The sequence below is a fragment of the Ziziphus jujuba genome, chromosome 1, assembly GCF_031755915.1.
Source record: "Ziziphus jujuba cultivar Dongzao chromosome 1, ASM3175591v1".
In the NCBI taxonomy this organism is placed as follows: Eukaryota; Viridiplantae; Streptophyta; class Magnoliopsida; order Rosales; family Rhamnaceae; genus Ziziphus; species Ziziphus jujuba.
The window spans coordinates 46109993-46126884 of NC_083379.1; the positions used below are offsets into that span (position 1 = coordinate 46109993).

At 35.2% G+C, this 16892-nt stretch overlaps 4 protein-coding genes across 9 annotated transcripts; all 4 read left to right on the forward strand.

The window, feature by feature from the left end:
- The first annotated feature begins 649 nt into the window (after window positions 1-649).
- On the forward strand, window positions 650-5014 carry LOC107407983 (uncharacterized). 2 transcript variants are annotated; one of them, XR_009638975.1, is made up of 6 exons: window positions 650-1256; window positions 1801-1900; window positions 2017-2116; window positions 2926-3017; window positions 3841-4133; window positions 4879-5014. XR_009638975.1 is itself a non-coding variant. In XM_016015331.4 (5 exons), exons 1-5 carry the CDS (start codon window positions 1028-1030, stop codon window positions 4031-4033), a joined length of 714 nt encoding a protein of 237 aa, XP_015870817.2. In that variant the 5' UTR covers window positions 652-1027; the 3' UTR covers window positions 4034-4388. The 2 variants fall into 2 exon arrangements, 1 of the variants encoding a protein (XP_015870817.2); XM_016015331.4 differs by lacking the exon at window positions 4879-5014 and having other exon boundaries at window positions 652-1256; window positions 3841-4388.
- Window positions 5015-5078: 64 nt separating this feature from the next.
- LOC107407945 (protein KINASE OF THE OUTER CHLOROPLAST MEMBRANE 1-like) lies at window positions 5079-8879 on the forward strand. Of its 2 annotated transcripts, none has more exons than XM_025073329.3 (5): window positions 5079-5218; window positions 6195-6564; window positions 6669-6760; window positions 6844-7326; window positions 7675-8879. In XM_025073329.3, exons 2-5 carry the CDS (start codon window positions 6199-6201, stop codon window positions 8612-8614), a joined length of 1881 nt encoding a protein of 626 aa, XP_024929097.2. In that variant the 5' UTR covers window positions 5079-5218; window positions 6195-6198; the 3' UTR covers window positions 8615-8879. The 2 variants fall into 2 exon arrangements, with proteins under 2 accessions (XP_024929097.2, XP_015870775.2); XM_016015289.4 differs by having other exon boundaries at window positions 5081-5218; window positions 6853-7326.
- A 142-nt stretch (window positions 8880-9021) lies between these two features.
- On the forward strand, window positions 9022-12124 carry LOC107407960 (uncharacterized). 4 transcript variants are annotated; one of them, XM_060817190.1, is made up of 4 exons: window positions 9022-9651; window positions 9958-10112; window positions 10822-11371; window positions 11595-12124. In XM_060817190.1, exons 1-4 carry the CDS (start codon window positions 9563-9565, stop codon window positions 11761-11763), a joined length of 963 nt encoding a protein of 320 aa, XP_060673173.1. In that variant the 5' UTR covers window positions 9022-9562; the 3' UTR covers window positions 11764-12124. The 4 variants fall into 4 exon arrangements, with proteins under 4 accessions (XP_060673173.1, XP_015870793.1, XP_060673174.1 ...); XM_016015307.4 differs by having other exon boundaries at window positions 10840-11371; XM_060817191.1 differs by having other exon boundaries at window positions 9970-10112.
- Window positions 12125-13064: 940 nt separating this feature from the next.
- Window positions 13065-16066, forward strand: LOC107407473 (uncharacterized). Its single transcript, XM_016014761.3, has 5 exons — window positions 13065-13480; window positions 14248-14377; window positions 14737-14951; window positions 15135-15308; window positions 15714-16066. The coding sequence occupies exons 1-5, from the start codon at window positions 13313-13315 to the stop codon at window positions 15798-15800; spliced, it is 774 nt and encodes a 257-aa protein (XP_015870247.1). The 5' UTR covers window positions 13065-13312; the 3' UTR covers window positions 15801-16066.
- The last annotated feature ends 826 nt before the right edge of the window (window positions 16067-16892 follow it).

A 16892-nucleotide genomic window follows, 5' to 3' on the forward strand; every position in this document is an offset into this window, starting at 1 on the left:
ATAAGGTGTGCATGCTTTTATTTGTTAAATCATATGCTATTTCTATACCATGTACATTATTCATCATGTTTTGGCAGCAAATACCAAGAAAGCTTCACTTTCTAATTTATTAATAAAGAATATTATTATTTATCACTATTGATGGATATTACCAAAGAAATCTTTGTTGATGTGTTAAAAGAATAAATTTTTTACATATAAAAGTTAAACATTATTAATAACATAAACACATAAATTCCATTGGTAATATTTAACAATAATGATAAATTCCATTTTTCAAAATGTGGTTTATATTTCTAGTGGCCACGGATTTCTTTCCACCAACAAAATAAGTTTTGATCTTCGCTTCAATGCTTTGCTCTCGCTCTGCCCATTTTGTTGAAAACTATAGCAGCCATTTCATGTATTCTATTATTACAAAGCTCCAACCATATGTGTCTGATTATAACAATTAAAAAAGAAAAGATAATCATTTTTTTTTAATTATTATTAAAGACAATCATTAATCATTTGAAACAAAATACACAGTATCAAATTCAAATACACTATCAGAAGTGCATTGATAATTTTGTAATTATCCTTAAAACAGAAGAAAAAACGCATGCTTTCCAAATGGACCTCAAGCAGGTCCAGGGCCCACAAAGCAAACTATCCGTTGACCCAATTAAAATCCATACCCACCTTGACGCAGTGCACTAAACACAACACGCGCTCATCGAACCCCTTCACACTTCGACACGTCAACATCCGATCGCGAATACACCAGCATTGCGCGTGCACAATTAAATTCCTTGTTTCCCACCCAAACGCAACGGTCTCTCCGGACACAATGCCCCAATCAACCCCAGCAAAAACCCCCCTCCATTTCTCTCTTCCCCAAGCGCTCTCTCTCTCTCTCTCTCTCTCTCTCTCTCTCTCTCTCTCTCTGTGTAACTTCATAGCAAAGTTTCAAAACCAACGAAAACCCTAACCCTTGGCAGTTTCGGTTTTTTGATCTTATCGCGGATTGAACTATTTGAAGAATATAATGCGATTGCGAAGCAACAGTAATCAGGAAGAGAGGCATTCTAGTAGCACCAGTAGAAGTAGAGGTACTAAGAATCTGAGGGTTTTGATAGAGAGGCGGTGTTTGGCTCCCCTGACACTAAACGACAATGTTGGTGATGGTAATGTTCGGAACTACTCGTCGTACCAGAAACTTCCTCAGCTTCACCTTCTTAAGCTATCTGTTCTCAAGCTCGATGGCTCTGCCTTCGGTAAAATTTCCTATCACTGCGTTCCTCGTTCTTGTGTATAATGTTATCTTAGATGGCTATTTATGCTTTTTTATTTTATTTTCAAAAGTATGAATTTCGAAAAACAATAGAGTCCCACGGTGGGATTTCCTTTTAAAGCCAACCGTAAATTTTACCATTATGCAATGGGAATAGGCTTATCACTCCAGAGTGAAAATTTTCCTGAACATTTTTACCTTTTGTTACCCTCTTCATTTTGAATAATTTTGGAAACTTAAAAAACGAATTCTTGTAGGTGAAACTTAAAAGCGAAGCTTTTGTAATTTGCTCTAATGGTTTGGCTTTTTTTTAAAAATTATTTCTTGAAATAATTTTCCTTATTAAAAGTTATTGCAGGTTCCATAAAGCGAAGAATTATTTTTGTTTTTATTTTATTTTTTATCAATCTCTTACCAAATCAATCACGATGAAAGAATTTATATCAATATATTTCATTAAAGAAATTAATTTTCCAGCGTTTGCATGTGTTAAGTTTTATGGGTTTCGATGGATTTTTTATTGGCAGAAGTCCTGGTTGCGAGGAATGCTACAATATCAGAGCTTAAACAAGCGATAGAAGAAGTTTTTACTTCAGTATCAAAGGAGGAAGGTCATGGCATAGCATGGTAAAACTCTCAATTTAATATACAACAATTGCAATGTCATTTTACTGGATTTGATCCTTTGAATTGATTGGAGAGTAATGTGTTTTCTTGTTGTTGTTTCTTGTCTGAACTTTAAGGTCACTGGTTTGGGGGCATTTCTGCTTATGCTATGAAGGTCATAAGCTAATCAATGACAAATCATATATTCGAAATTATGGGATCAAGGAAGGTGATCAGGTTTGTATGTTTAGTATTCTTTTATTTTTTCTGTTTTCTATTGAGTTTCCCAATCAGGGAAAGATTTACTTTTCTATTTCTTTCTGGCTATAATTTGTGCTTCCAGATGAATGGTATAATCAGTCCATACACTCAGTAAAGTTGACTCTTTATAAGTTATAACCTCTGTATTGGTTGGGTATTGAGATTAAATGATGCACTCTACTTTACAGGTTATATACATTTGGTTTTGTTTGTTTTATAATTCATGAGAAATTGCATATGCAATCTGTTGACAAGTTTGCTAGAATAATTTTATCATATGTAATATGCTTTTCAAGTAACTTATTATCTATGCTGTAATGCAAATGTTTGTTATTCGCTACATGATGACATTTGTATTAGTACAAAAATAGGCCTTTGTTTTCATATGATTATCCTGCATGCTCGTTCTATACTAGAGCTTTTAACTTCCACCATATTGCTTCATTTTTAAGGCTTGTCATCAAATTTAAAATTTTTGTTTTCAGGGAGTGATCAAGATGTGCAAACAAATAGCATGTCTTTTTTTTTTTTGTTCAAAAGACAAAAAAGATGGGTTAAAATCTCTATGTCATCATTATGTTATACAATAAGACTGAAAATGAGGTTATTTCTTCCATTTGTATGTTTCCAGATGTTCGTCTAAGACAGAAATTCTGTACCTGCATTGCTGAATGCTTCTTTCTTTTCATAACTTTTGTTTTGGGCTGTCATTGATGTATTCATTTTCTTGTAATTCTTGATCTGAAAACAAGTTTCTAACATCTATTTTGTGGTGCATCATTCAGCTTCAGTTCATCAGGCATATGTGCATCAACTTTTCACCTCTAGAGAAACGATCTGAGAAAGAGAGTACGGTTTTTTGGAAAAAGCAATCAGTGTAAGAATCTCTTATTTGCTCTTCTTATTAATGGGTACAAGCTGGCACTATCAGGGGCATTGTTGCGTATTCACGTCTCTTTTGTGTGCTTCATGGCATGTTTTCCAAGTTTGCTGATTCAAAAGTAGTGAGTTCAAGCTGATAGATCATTACAGTAGGCAAATTTTCAAGCATCCCTGTTGGCCTGCGTGTCAAACATTCAAAATTTTTAGGAAGAGATCAACAGTAGGTGCTAACATAATATGCATACGACAATCAAGATCAAGCACTTGTTTGAATCATGGACTATAAATATACTTCTTCAACATTTGATTCTGCTTTCTTGGGGAGACAATAAAAAATGATTATCAGGACAATAATCAAGATCAAGCACTTTTGTGAATCATGGACGATAAATATACTTCTTTAACATTTGATTCTGTTTTCTAAGGGAGATAATAAAAAATGATTATCAGTACAAAGGACAAGTTTGAAGTATTGGGTAGAACAAACTTGAAGTAGAGATAGATTTTGGGTTCTTACTTAAACATTGGAAAGAGCTTAGCTGCTGATTAAGGAACCTCAAGTATATAGTTCTGGTCTGGGATTTAGCATGAATAGGTCATTTCTGGTTCATAGTTGCACAATTCATTTTTCATAACTACACAGAGTTGGAGTATGGCAACGAATGTCATAGAAGGTCTATTTCATGTAATAATGCCCTAGGATAATGAATTGGCCAAATCTCCATTTTTTTGACTTGGTTTAGGCTTCATTTTATCTGTAAATTGTTCTCTATCCATTTTATCTTTAAATTGTTATATACTAACAGATTTTGACATAGGTTGACGGACAAAGAGAATACTAATATTGATGGAGAGCAAGAAGAAAACTTCGTCCAGGCTCAGTTCAAGATGCCCCAGTTTGTGAGAGGATGGCTGTCATATTCCAGGCTGTGGGGTGGTTTGAAGAAGGGAATCAGATTGCAGGAGTCGTCCTATGAGATTGGCCCTGCATGGCTTAGGAACATAGGATGATGCAACTTAGCCAGTAGAGCTATTATCAAGAGAAAAAACTTGGCCAGTAGAGCTGGTTGCCTCCTTGGCTCACATTTTGTGGACATATCACATATAGCAAGTAAGATTAGCCAACATGCTCTACTTTTTGTTGTTTCTTCCTAGGGCTGAATTTAGCTAAACACTGGAAGTAGAAAAGCAAGAAAAGAAAGCTCAACGTCCCTGTAAATATGTTGTTGTTCTTTGGTAACTTTTTAGATGTTATTTTAAAGTATCCTCTAATTTCTTATCCTATTCAAACTTCAAACTTCAAACTTCTTTGTTTTATTAAATATCTCAAAAAAAAAAAAAAAAAAAACTAAATTTTACTTTATGGTATGAAGATGGAGGGTCGTTCATTATTGATGTGAACTTTAACGTGTCCAACAACAAAACAATAAATATCACGATAATACAACAATTCTAGTTAACTAAAAGAGCATTAATATATACTGATAGGAAGACTGGCTATTGAAAGAAACTCTTTGAGTGGATATAAAAAATAAAACTGAAAAGAAATGAAATGAAATGATCAGGCTTATAAGATCACATATGATTAGAAAAAATATTAAGCATTATTATTTATGAATAATAATTTTGATTAGCGAGTCTATGTGAAAAATATATTGGAAAAATAGTATTAATGTACCCTTATCTTATAGATAACAAGTACCCCTTTCACAATGATTTGAAATCATTCTTTTTCCCAGCTTATTATTTCGGAAAATGCTTTTGGATGAATAATTTTCTTAATTATCGATTTTAATTTGTCTAATATATTTTTAAATATTATCTGACCATACACAAACCACGAAATCCCGATGAAGTCCCTACATACAAATATCTCTAGCGCCGAAGAGAAGTAGCTTTCCTCCATCAATCAAAGATTAGAAGGTGGCTGAAGGCACTTTGGGGATTTCAAATAGAAACACGTCACCCATCCTCTTCAATGAGATCGTAACACGTTTCGATAGAACAAGCTGCCGCGGTGGACTTGATGACACTGATTCAGATCAGACGCGGCTGCACCGAGATCCCATATTCCCTTACGTGACGATACCACTTTTTGGTTCTTCCTCCACTGGCATAAAAATTATCAAAAAAAAAAAAAAAAAACTATAGAATATTTTCACTTCGTTCAGGCAAACAAAGCTTCTCCGTCAACAGGTAAGTTTGCAATTCTAGGAAAGGAAAGCAAATAAATTTTTTTTTAATTTATTTTCTTTTTAAAAAAAATGAAACTTTCAGTTTCTGTATTAATTTACTCGAGTTTAACTACCACTCTGAGCTAAAACACAGTGTATTTCCTTATTTTTCCTTCGTTTTCTCAGCTACCAAACGGGTTTGACTTTTCTTATGTTCATGTTTTATTTCTGTAGTTGCCTCAGTTGCAGTTTGGAAATGTTGTTGTTGATTGTTACCTCTTTTCATTTAACCGAACGGGAATTTTAGCGTTGGGGTTCATTAACTAATTTTTATTTTCTATTTTTTTTTTAATAACCCCACTATAAATCGCGGAAGAAATTTTGCTAACTTTCACAAGAGAAATATGCTAAAATTTTCGTAGAGTATGAGTAATACAAACTTGGACTGTCTAGGTAGCAATTGACGTGTCAAAACCAGTAAACAATAGGTTTTTCTCTATCAACCTGTAAAGCTCTTCAATTCTGTTCCTTGGATTTTGCTGTTTGTATTTGGTGGTTATGAACTTTTTAAAGGAGAGGAGAGTAAACAAGATGAGAGGTTGAAAATTTTCTGTCTTTCAGGAGTATGATATTCTTGGTGATTTGGTTATCGTTGTCAGTTTGATTTATAGATTACCAAATTGGTATGATTACGATCATAGTCTTGTGTATCAGTTGTTGGATATTGCCTAGCTTTATGTTAAAGGGCTCATGCATATTCATTATAATTGTTGATGGTCCCGAAGATAGCTTGAAGTTCACAGATCCTCCATCTCATTGTTTGATTTGAATGTGTTTAACCTCTTTGTGTCTCATGGATTTAGGCTTCCCTTCCTCATGGTGCAGAGGATGCTAATGTTGTTCTTTGTTTTGATTGTCATTTCAAATGCATACTGTAACTTATTATGCAAGTTGTTTGGTGGATAATTCTATCCTTTCACATATACCATTGTGAATAGGAAAATGGCCGAACACATAGGAAAAGCAAAGCCAGTAGCTTCATTTGAATATGAGCTATTTGAAGGAGACCCTGATCACCTTAGAACTGTTGTAGCTGCACCTCCTCCAACAAATCCGTGGATTGATCCTGCCTCATTGAAACTTAAGTACAGAATAGGGAGAGGCCCCTTTGGTGATGTTTGGTTAGCAACAAATCATCAGTCATCAGTTGATTATGAGGAATATCATGAGCTGGCCGTAAAGGTATTGCATCCATTGAAGGAGCACCACTCACAGAAGTTTCTGGATAAGTTTGAAGAGCTATTTTCTAAGTTACGAGGGCTCCATGGTGTATGTTGGCTGCATGGTATCTCAATCATTGATGAAAAGGTGTCTGTCTTGGAAGTAAATTTAGAATTCTTTTAGTTATACATCAACTTTATTATATTTAGCATGAATTTTCTTGTTTCTTTTATTATATGTTTTCTTGGCAGGTCTGCATTGCTATGAAAGTTTATGAGGGATCAGTGGGTGATCGGCTAGCTCGGCTCAAGGGTGGCAAGCTTCAACTTTCTGTTGTTCTAAGGTGATGTTCTCAGGCACATATTTCTTTTTGTGAATAACAAGATGTTGATTTAAAAAAAAAATAAAAAAAAATGAGAGTTTTAGTGTTTACAGGTATGCAATTGAGTTAGCAAAAGGAATTCTAGAGTTGCATTCAACAGGGGTCCTGTTACTGAACCTGAAGCCTTCTAACTTTCTTCTAAATGAACATGACCAAGCACTCCTTGGAGATTTCGGGATCCCTTATCTACTTCTTGGGATTTCATTATCTAGTTCAGATATGATTCTTAGACTTGGAAGTCCTAATTACATGGCCCCAGAGCAGTGGGAACCTGAAGTGAGAGGTCCTCTATCTTTTGAGACAGACTCGTGGGGTTTTGGGTGTTGTATTGTGGAGATGTTAACTGGTGTGCAGCCCTGGTTTGGGAAGTCAAATGAAGAAATATATCACTCAGTTGTAATCAAGCAAGAAAAGCCACAAGTTCCAAGTGGCTTGCCTCCTGCAGTTGAAAATGTTGTCAGTGGATGCTTTGAGTATGATTTGCGTAATCGGCCTACAATAGCAGATATCTTACATGAATTTGAAAGGTATTCTCTTCAAAATGTGTATCTTATTCATGGAAGTTTATTGAAAAACAAAATCTTTCCTACAATTATCATTCATATTCTTTCAATCCGGTAAGATAGTTATGAAATTCTTTGGTGTGTGTGTTTTTTTTTTTTTTTTTTTTTTTGCCTTGACTGATTTTGGATCGGTGGCTATTATTTTATCTCGACTTGCATAAAATTCATTGCTTAGTCTTACAGAAAGGATAGGCTTATGATTGATTTGAGTAAATATTTTTACGGCCTGATGCTAGCCGAGAAGAAGTGTAACTGTTATTAATCAAGATCTTTTATGGTTCCATGCTAAACCATTTGCAATTGAATTTGCAGCTCACAAAATGCTCTTTGCAATGATGGAGAATGGCTTGATTCCAGAACCAGCACACTTGCAAAAAGATCAAGGAGTGGTTATACTGCATGGTATCTCGCAAAAGATCAACTTCAAGTGGGTGACACAGTTCGTTCAAGAAGGCCATTGAATTCATGCAAACATCAAATCATGGATGTCCCTGAAGGAACTGTGGTTGGCCTGGAGAGTGACTCTGATAGAGATGGTTTTGTTCTGGTAAAGATCCCTGGAGTACGCAACCCTGTAAAAGTACTCATGTCATCGATTGAGAGGGTCACATCTGGCTTGGCAGTGGGTGATTGGGTGCGCTTGGAGGAGGAGAAGGACAACAAGCACTCTTCTGTTGGAATCCTTCATTCTGTACACCGTGATGGAAGTGTTGCAGTTGGATTTATTGGGTTAGAAACTCTCTGGAGAGGAAATTTAACCGAGCTTAAAGTTGCAAATGCTTACTACGTTGGACAATTTGTGAGGCCAAAGGCAAATGTTACTCCCCGATTTGAGTGGCCCCATAAAAGTGGAGGAATCTGGGCCACTGGGAGGGTCTCACAGGTCCTTCCAAATGGTTGTCTTGTTGTGAGGTTCCCTGGAAGGTTGGTGTTTGGAGATGAATCTAACAGCTCCTTGGCAGATCCAGCTGAGGTGGAACTGGTGTCCTTTGATACTTGTCCTGGGGTGGTGCAGAAGTATCAACATGTTGAGGATTTTCACTGGGCAGTGAGGCCTCTTACAATTGCGTTTGGTGTATTAACAGCCATGAAGTTCAGCTTATTTCTTGGACGAAGTGTGAGTTCGAGGCTGAAGAAGGTCAAGAAGCGTGATGGTAATTATCAGGATGGCCAGTCTGGAGCAGCTTGGCTTCCACCACCAGTTGCAAATATTCTGTTCAAAGAGGGTGTTTCTCCTGCTACTGCTAGGTAATTTGACACTGGCTGGCTTTAGGTAAGTTTGATGAAAAACTGGAGATAACAGTGACAATTACTCAAGGTCCAAAGCGGATGTTTCAGACCGACAACATTCAGACAGGAATATCATGATCTAATGCCATTAGGCCAAGAAATAGTACGTTGTACATAATTAGAACACTGGTGTAAGCCTGTACATATACTGAAAAGGATGTTAAATTATGTTTTTATGCTTTTGTTTGTAAATTTTCAAGTAAATAATTTAAAACTGCTTTGCTTAATTAACATTCTTGATAACTCTGTCGTACAAGCATGGAGAATATGAACCGGGCAAGTTTGTTATTAGATTTGCTGTCAGAATGTGGTCCTACTTGTTTGAATGTTCCTGAAGTTGCTATCACCATTTCACAATTTCTAAGGCAATCTCTCAAGACTGGACTTCTATTTAATTTGAGGGAGATGCTAAGATCAAAGATGGTGGCAAAGATTATGGGCAATTTGGTCCTTGTGGTGGAGGATTTTTTTCCCTTCTCTATGTTCTTTCATTCTTTCTTTGTCTTGAGTCTTAACAAACAAACGGGGTAGGATGCTGAAATAGCATTCTGTGCCTTATATGGCAAGTCAACGGGCTTGCCACTTGATTTATATTTTGTCCTCTATTTTGATTTTATGTTTAAAAAAACAAAAAAGGACTACATGAAATTGGGGAATCGGGAGAATTTTTTATTTTATTTTATAATTCTCTGTGGTAAACTTTGGAGCTTTGTTTTCACTTGCATTCGCAGACATTATGGGCCTAATGGACCCAAATCCTCCTTTCAGATCGTGCTTAAAGCCCAGTTAAAAATTGACCACTGGATTGGCCCACATTTATGATCAACTTTCAATTTTGGCCTTTTATTTCCCCGTACATATTTTACGAAGTCGTTCAGATTCATAGCTCGTTTTCCCGGCTAAAACAAAAATGGAAAAAGATCAAAGAAAGCCATCAACTTCGAAGGCGCGACGGGAAGGAAACAGAAAGATGAAGGGAACGTTAAGTCAGTCTTCCATGTAAGTTTCTGCTTTCATTCCTTTTTGTACGCTTTGTACTGTTATGATGAATTATGATCATAACATTTTCTCTCTTGGATTGTTATGATGAATTAGCGATCAAATGCTTCTGTTTGGTTGCTTAGAAAATGAGAAAAAGAAAATAAGAATATTGGTTTTTGAAGAACCGTCCTGCTCTTTTCTTCTTTTTGTTTCTTGAATTAAAGATGGAAGAGCATGCGCTTATCTTTTAATTAGTCCCAGGTTAATTAATTTTCTTTTAATTAATTTTTTTTTTCCCCCCTTTATTTGCTTGCTGACGAGAAGGAACTTCTCCAGGAAGTACATTGAAGATGATAATTATGAAGTAAGAGAAGAAGGTAAAGGAATGTTAGTTTTAGAAGAAGGTGGTTCTAAGGTTGATGACCTTGCAGAAAAATTCCAGTGCTTGACCCTCCACAAGCGAGACACTCCCAAACGAGGTAAAACCAAAAACTCTTTTCTTTTATAAAGAAGATTTCTGTTAATTTCTGTTAAAGAATTGGAGAACTGGACAGTTTGTTCAAATTGTTTCCCATTTTTCCTCCTTTCCTTTTGAGTTTGGGCGTTGGTTGAGGTGGGTGAGAATATAATCTTTACTTGAGTGGGAAAGTTGGTTTCCTGGTGTCAATAATGTTATTGTTAGCTCCTTGAATATCTTTACTTCAAGTTGTGATATAAAAACTTAGATGTATTTAACAGTCCAGACTCCAAGTACAGTCTAACAAATTTTGATTCAAATTGGTAGTTGCGTGCATGCTTTAGCAGTTTAGGTGTGGTAAATAAGTGTCTAATTTTTATTTATTTATTTTTTTTGGAGAAAAATAAGTTTCTAATTAATAAGTCCATTTATTTAACAGTCCACATACAGTCTAACCAAATTTGATTTAAATTGGTAGTTTTGCACATGCTTTTGGAGTTTAAATGTGGTAAATAAGTTTCTAATACATAGGTCCATTTATTTGAAGCTTACTTAAACGAGGTTTCTTGCTTGTGATATTAATGAAGAGGGTGCCTTCTATGTGAAGAACCAAAATGGGTATCCATTTCGATCATGCGTATTAGAAAGATAGTCTATTTCGAGTGGATATGTACGTATGCATATACCTATATGAAAAAAATGAAAAAGGTGTGCATGCATCTGGGTGACAGTTATTGTGCTGATATTAGGTGAAGAATTCTTCTCGGAAAAGCATGGACTGTGGAGGCATGAGCAAAAGAGCAGAGCTGCTAGGCTAGAGAAACAGCTCAAAGCAAGGTGGGAACTTGAGGAGCTAATAGATGAACAAGTGAACAGGTTCAATGTCCACTACAACCATGCCATGCTTCCAGCACAGCTTAAGGATATCCCGCAGCTGCTAATGCCCAACTGGGCTCCTCCCTATGAGCTGGCTGCCAAGGCTTGGCTTGGAGATTGGCGGCCCTCAGCCATTCTAGAGCTCGTACGTCGCCTCTTCTTCTCCTCCTCATCGTCGTCATCCTCATTTTCGGATTCTAATGAAGAGCTCTTATCACTGCTCATTCATGACACTCGTATTGAAGAGACAGTCCTTGATGAGGAAATGGCTGAGATTCAGGCCACATGTATTCTCCACCTTCCTTTTGTCCCCGCTAAAATTCAATCAGACACAGCTTCCTTGGCTTGTGTTCAGTCGGAGTTCAAGAAGATTGAACGGGTGATTACAAAAGCCCAAAAACTCAGGTTACTGTCTCCCTCAGATTTTCAAAACTGAAATTGTAACTATTTTAATGACAGACTTACGGTAGTGATTGATAGTTAATTATCTGGTCTGTTGAAGTATATATGAACACAAAACAAACAATACTTTAGTTTTCCTTGGCTTTCTCTTGGTCCTTTGGAATACATAATAACCCCCAATCCCAACCAAAAAGTAAATAACAGCGACCAGAAATTATATTTACAGGTTCAAGACGTTGGAGTCCGTGTTGAAGAAGGTGTTGAGCCAAACTGATGCAGCAGAGTTCTTGGTAGCATTTGAGGGAATTCAAGATGCAGTTCACCAGTTTGCAGTAAATAAGACGTTGCGAAAGGGTCCAGTGACGGTGCCTCTCAAGGTCTCGGGGTCTAAATGATGGAAAATATTGCCAGCGGTAGGGAGTTAGGGACTCGCTGATAAAATCAGATTCAGTAAATGAGCAAAGACAAAAGACTTTTCCATTGTAACCTTTTTTCTCAACCAGCTGTACCCATGATTTGTTGCATAGCTTCTAGTTTGTTGGTATTGCAGATGGGATTTCTTCTGTGGGAATGGGACAATATGGTGTTGTCTAACCTTTCTTTTTTATATGGAAGGAACTCAAAACAGATTGACGTTGTTCTCCATGTAAAAATCTATGCATGGAAGTGATTGTAACTCACAGGGGTGGAACTGAAACATTTAAATGTAAAAAAATTCCTACATTGAATGAAAAACTGCATACCTTCAGATTTACATAGGCAACTCTTGTAGTATTGCAGGAAGAAAAAGCTTTCCAATTGTTCAAGTTGAATTTTGTTACTAAATAAAATTGATTGGATAACTGGAAGGATTGTTCATATTAGCTTAGTTTTTTTAAGACAAGATATAAATAAAGTTACCTATTTGACCTTTTTTTTTTTTTTTTTTTAAGTTGCTTATTTGACCTATTGATTTTGTTTGACTGAGAAAATATAAAAATAAATCTGTTTGATCATTTCTTCTGCACCAAGTTGCTGCATTAGAAATCCAGGCTATGTTGGAGAAAGTATAACTAGTAGGAGCATCGAAATAATTCAGTCATTTTACCATTAAGTCGGCTAATTCTAAATTCCTAATTTCCATGTTGAATTACATTTACAATTCCAACTAGTATTTTTTAAAATGGAAAATCTTTTTTCATTTGTCATTGTAGGATAATTATTAAAAGATTAACTCCTGAAATATCTGAATGGATATATTTAAATTAAATTAATCACAAAAGACACCTTTTTCTTATGGAAACAAAAAGACACTTGAATAACATGAAAATAAAAAATAAAAAAAAGTAAGTGGATGTATATTTAAAAAAAAATAAAAAATGGTGGACGTATAAAATTAAAATTCATTAGCTGTATTTCAGTATTTGCGTCGACGGTTACGCGATCCATTTATTTATCTATTTTCTATTGATAGAGAACCATTAAAATTATTATTATTATTTTTATTTTTGGGTCTTCATTCAAATTATTTGTGTTAAATATTATTCATGCAAATTCGAAAATAAATATACGTTTCCGACAAAAGTTTTTGTGGAAGTTGACGTGGCGGTTTGACCTCTGAGAAACAATTTGTACGCGCCTAATTTAGGAGCGTGCAATATCCCCGTTCTCAATCTCCGCAGTCTCCTCCACCCCTCAAATATAAAAATTGAGGGGAAACCTCCTCAAGCAATCCAAAACACAGACACAAAAAGAAATAGAAAAGGAAAACCTGACCCCAAGGAGTGAAACCAAAACCCCAACCCTAAAAAAGCTTATCATAATTCTCTTAAACCTAACCCTAATTCTCTCTCTCTCTCTCTCTCTCTCTCTCTCTGTGAATAATCGGATTGAATCGGTTTAGCATCTGGAGGTTGGGAATAGGAACAACGTTGAGCGAGATAGAGAAAGATATTGGTTTGAACGATGTCTGCTGCAGTGTGCGGAAGCAAGAGATCCTTTTTTGAAGACCTTCCTCCATCCCCTCCTCTTTCCAAGAGGCTTCGTTGCTCTTCTTCTACCTCTCCTATTCGTTTCGCTGCTCCTTCTCTCCTCGATCAGTTGCGCTCCGTTTTCCCTCATATGGACCCTCAGGTATTTATAGAGATTTGTATATGTTTTTGGTTTTCGGTCGATGATGTGTTTGATTTTTACATGCGTATAATCGTTTATATATATATATATATTTGGTTTTGTTTTTCTTTTCATTATTTGCTGAGAAGGCTGAGGAATAGAAAAGAATGGCAGATATTTGGGATTTGATAATTGTTCCTGCTCTGATAAAATTGTATCTTACTTTCGAGCTATGATGGTTATCGCAGTCGGTGTACATTGGGTTTTTGCTGATTATGGTTGGTCGAAGAACGATAATTGTTACTTTTTTATGTTTTGACTTTTGGCTATATGTATTGTTGTGAGCTAAGCTTGATTTTTCATATCAACAGAAAAGAATATTAAGCAACGGGATATTGGATTTTGGATTTTAGTTATAATCATGAAAGGGTTTTTTCTTTCGAAGGGGAAAAAAAGATAAATAACGGTGAGACCCTTTATGGGCATTCCTCAATTTTAGGAAGAAGAATCCATCCTTACAAATTGGTGCTTAATTAAATTAGTTACTTTTTGTAGAAGAAAACATCTTTTTCGTATCTGTGTTCTTGCTATAGTTGGTTTCGTTTCTATTAATGCAAATTTTTTGTATGGCTTAAATTTTTTCCTTCCACTTTTCGTCAGCATTTCCCTTGATTACTTCATTGGAATTAGCCATTTTTTTTTACTTCTTTGCTCCAGTTGTATCTTTAATACCTTAATCAGCAAAATATTAAGGTATATCTCTTATCTTCCAACAATTTATGTTTCAGCTTCTTGAGAGAGCCTTAGAAGAATGTGGCAATGATATAGATGCTGCCATCAAGAGCCTGCGTGAGCTTTGCCTATCTGCAGAGGGAAATTCTGGTCCCACCAAGAACCCAGATGCAACTGAGGAGAAAGGTATTTGTTTACTCTATGCATATGATGATGTAAATAGTACGACACGCACTTGTGAATTAAATACATACACAGAGGGAAGGAGAGAGTTGGTTCTAGTTTGTAGTTTTTTGGCAGTGTAAAATCCTTTTGGTCGCTTCACCTTTTTGTATTTATTTGTTTCATGGTGTGAGTAATCTGCATATCTCAATTGGAAAGCATTATATTTGGTATAGCATTGTGTTCGGTTAGTTCCTTTATAACATAAATTTGTACGTAGTTTAAGAACTAATCTGGTGCTGTTGCTTGAGCTGTGCTTGAATATGCTTTCTTTATGGTGTGGTTGGTATGGGAAAGTTTAATTGCTGCTTGTAAATTGGCAGGTTCATTGAATGATGATGGAGATGCTGCTGAGGATTCATCAGCACCAAACAACCTTCCTGTGGATGGTGCAGAATGGGTGGACTTGTTTGTCAGGGAGATGATGAGTGCTACCAGTCTGGATGATGCTAGAGCCCGTGCATCAAGGATACTTGAGGTTTTAGAGAAATCCATCAGTGCACATGCTGGTGCTGAGGCAGCCCAAGCTTTTCAAAAGGTGAGTTCTTGTTTCTATCTCAGGAGTGGATGGCCCCATATCAATAATGTGCTAAAATGATGTTGTATTTTTTATGAAGTTGACTAGGAGTAATACTCTATTATTTATCTTTCCAGTGTTTTATTTATTTATTTATTTATTTTTTAAGAAAAAAGCTTGTGTGGTTATGGTTCCAATTGTCAGGAAAATTTGCTGCTGAAGGAGCAACTTGAAGGATTAATAAGAGAGAATACCATTCTGAAACGAGCTGTAGCTATTCAGCATGAACGTCAAAAGGAGTATGAGGACCGGAATCAGGAGATGCAACATTTGAAGCAGGTGGTGTCTCAATATCAGGAGCAGTTGAGGACGCTTGAGGTTAGAATCACAACTTACATCTTGCACATATACTTGAAGAATTACTGCATGTAACATTATTAAGTTTAGCAATTTTATGTGAATTTTACAATTGATGTTTGGTATAGACTTGTGAGAATTTTTTCTCATAGTTCCTAAGGACCTATTATAAGAAGACTAGAAATAGGACTCAATCATCGGAACAGTAATCTGCCTTTACAATTTAGTTGTTGGAGAGTGTTATACAATTGATGTTCTTGTGACAGCATCTTCTTTTTCTGTATTTTCTTAAGAACCTATTAGAGGAAGACTAGGAATTGGACTGCTATCATCAGAACATTGGCCTTTACAACTTGGTTGTTGGAAGGATTCAACTGATGTGCTTGCTAACATGTGGTTTTTGCAATTTTATATTTCTGTTGACAGCTGAACAACTATGCATTGTCGATGCATCTGAAGCAGGCTCAGCAAAGCAACTCAATCCCTGGACGTTTCCATCCTGATGTCTTCTGATGAAAGATCGACGTAGTGTTTCATAAATAGAGTCAAGCCATAAATGCTGCATTATGCAGCCAAGTTTAAATGTGTGTAGCTGTTGTAGATCGAGGCTGTTGTGTATGTCTTCAATGTTCCAAGTTAATGGTCATCCAGCGTGGACTTTGTTTTTTTTTTTTTTTGGTACAAGTTTGGATCTGCCTTAAATTTTTGGTTTATAATTTATATCTATTTAATTTGGAATCGAGAATTTTTTACTAATGAAAAAAGGTGGTTTTTGGGAATCTAAAAAACAATTGTTCTTTTTCATCGTAAAAGGTTAATATATAAAAGATCATGTAAGCTTAAAATAGATGATCTATTTGATAGGATGATGATGCTTTGGGTCATTTAAAAGTTTTCCCTCTATTTTGTAGATTGCTTCTTTAAAAGTCGGAAGATTTTTCTTTTTATTTTAATGTCGTTTTTACACAATTTTTATATGTACAAATTTCTTCTATTGCCTTACTGTATATAATGTATTGAACTGCCTTTCATTGATGATGTACGATAGGATAATACTGCGTGCATCATATAGTTTACCAACTAATAGTACATAATACTATATATATCATATAATTTACTAATGTATTTACTAATAATATTATGTATATCATATAATTTACTAATGTATTTACTAACAATATACATGTTTTTATTATTTACCCAAAAAAAAAACACTTTTACCAAAAAAAAAAAATATACATGTTCTTATTTGATTGATTTATATTAAATAACATATATAATTTCAAAGGTTTATTTATTCATTTTTAGATTATATTAATGTGTTAAGCAATTAGGGCACGTATAGTCTCTGTAAATATTTTGATAAATTAGATAATTTATGTAGAGTTTCATATTGTGATTAAAAAAGACAATCATAAAATATATTCATATAATTCGTCATTTTATTTTACGAAAATATTCATGTAATACCTAAAACATAACTTTTGGTGATTAGGGTTAACAACCCAAAAAATTGTAAAATTGTTTTCTTCTAGTAAGATTTCCAATTTACATTATAAAATATTATATATACAAAATATTTATAATTTAAAAAATCAATTTATT

Coding starts and splice junctions, on each gene's coding strand:
- LOC107407983 (XM_016015331.4), top strand. CDS start 1,028: ATGCGATTGCGAAGCAACAGTAATCAGGAAGAGAGGCATTCTAGTAGC. Junction 1,901..2,016: donor GAAGGTCATGGCATAGCATG/GTAAAACTCTCA, acceptor CTGAACTTTAAG/GTCACTGGTTTGGGGGCATT. Junction 3,018..3,840: donor TTTTGGAAAAAGCAATCAGT/GTAAGAATCTCT, acceptor ATTTTGACATAG/GTTGACGGACAAAGAGAATA.
- LOC107407945 (XM_025073329.3), top strand. CDS start 6,199: ATGGCCGAACACATAGGAAAAGCAAAGCCAGTAGCTTCATTTGAATAT. Junction 6,565..6,668: donor TCTCAATCATTGATGAAAAG/GTGTCTGTCTTG, acceptor TTTTCTTGGCAG/GTCTGCATTGCTATGAAAGT. Junction 7,327..7,674: donor ATCTTACATGAATTTGAAAG/GTATTCTCTTCA, acceptor TTGAATTTGCAG/CTCACAAAATGCTCTTTGCA.
- LOC107407960 (XM_060817190.1), top strand. CDS start 9,563: ATGGAAAAAGATCAAAGAAAGCCATCAACTTCGAAGGCGCGACGGGAA. Junction 10,113..10,821: donor GCGAGACACTCCCAAACGAG/GTAAAACCAAAA, acceptor TCTGGGTGACAG/TTATTGTGCTGATATTAGGT. Junction 11,372..11,594: donor ACAAAAGCCCAAAAACTCAG/GTTACTGTCTCC, acceptor TTATATTTACAG/GTTCAAGACGTTGGAGTCCG.
- LOC107407473 (XM_016014761.3), top strand. CDS start 13,313: ATGTCTGCTGCAGTGTGCGGAAGCAAGAGATCCTTTTTTGAAGACCTT. Junction 14,378..14,736: donor AGATGCAACTGAGGAGAAAG/GTATTTGTTTAC, acceptor GTAAATTGGCAG/GTTCATTGAATGATGATGGA. Junction 15,309..15,713: donor AGCAGTTGAGGACGCTTGAG/GTTAGAATCACA, acceptor TTCTGTTGACAG/CTGAACAACTATGCATTGTC.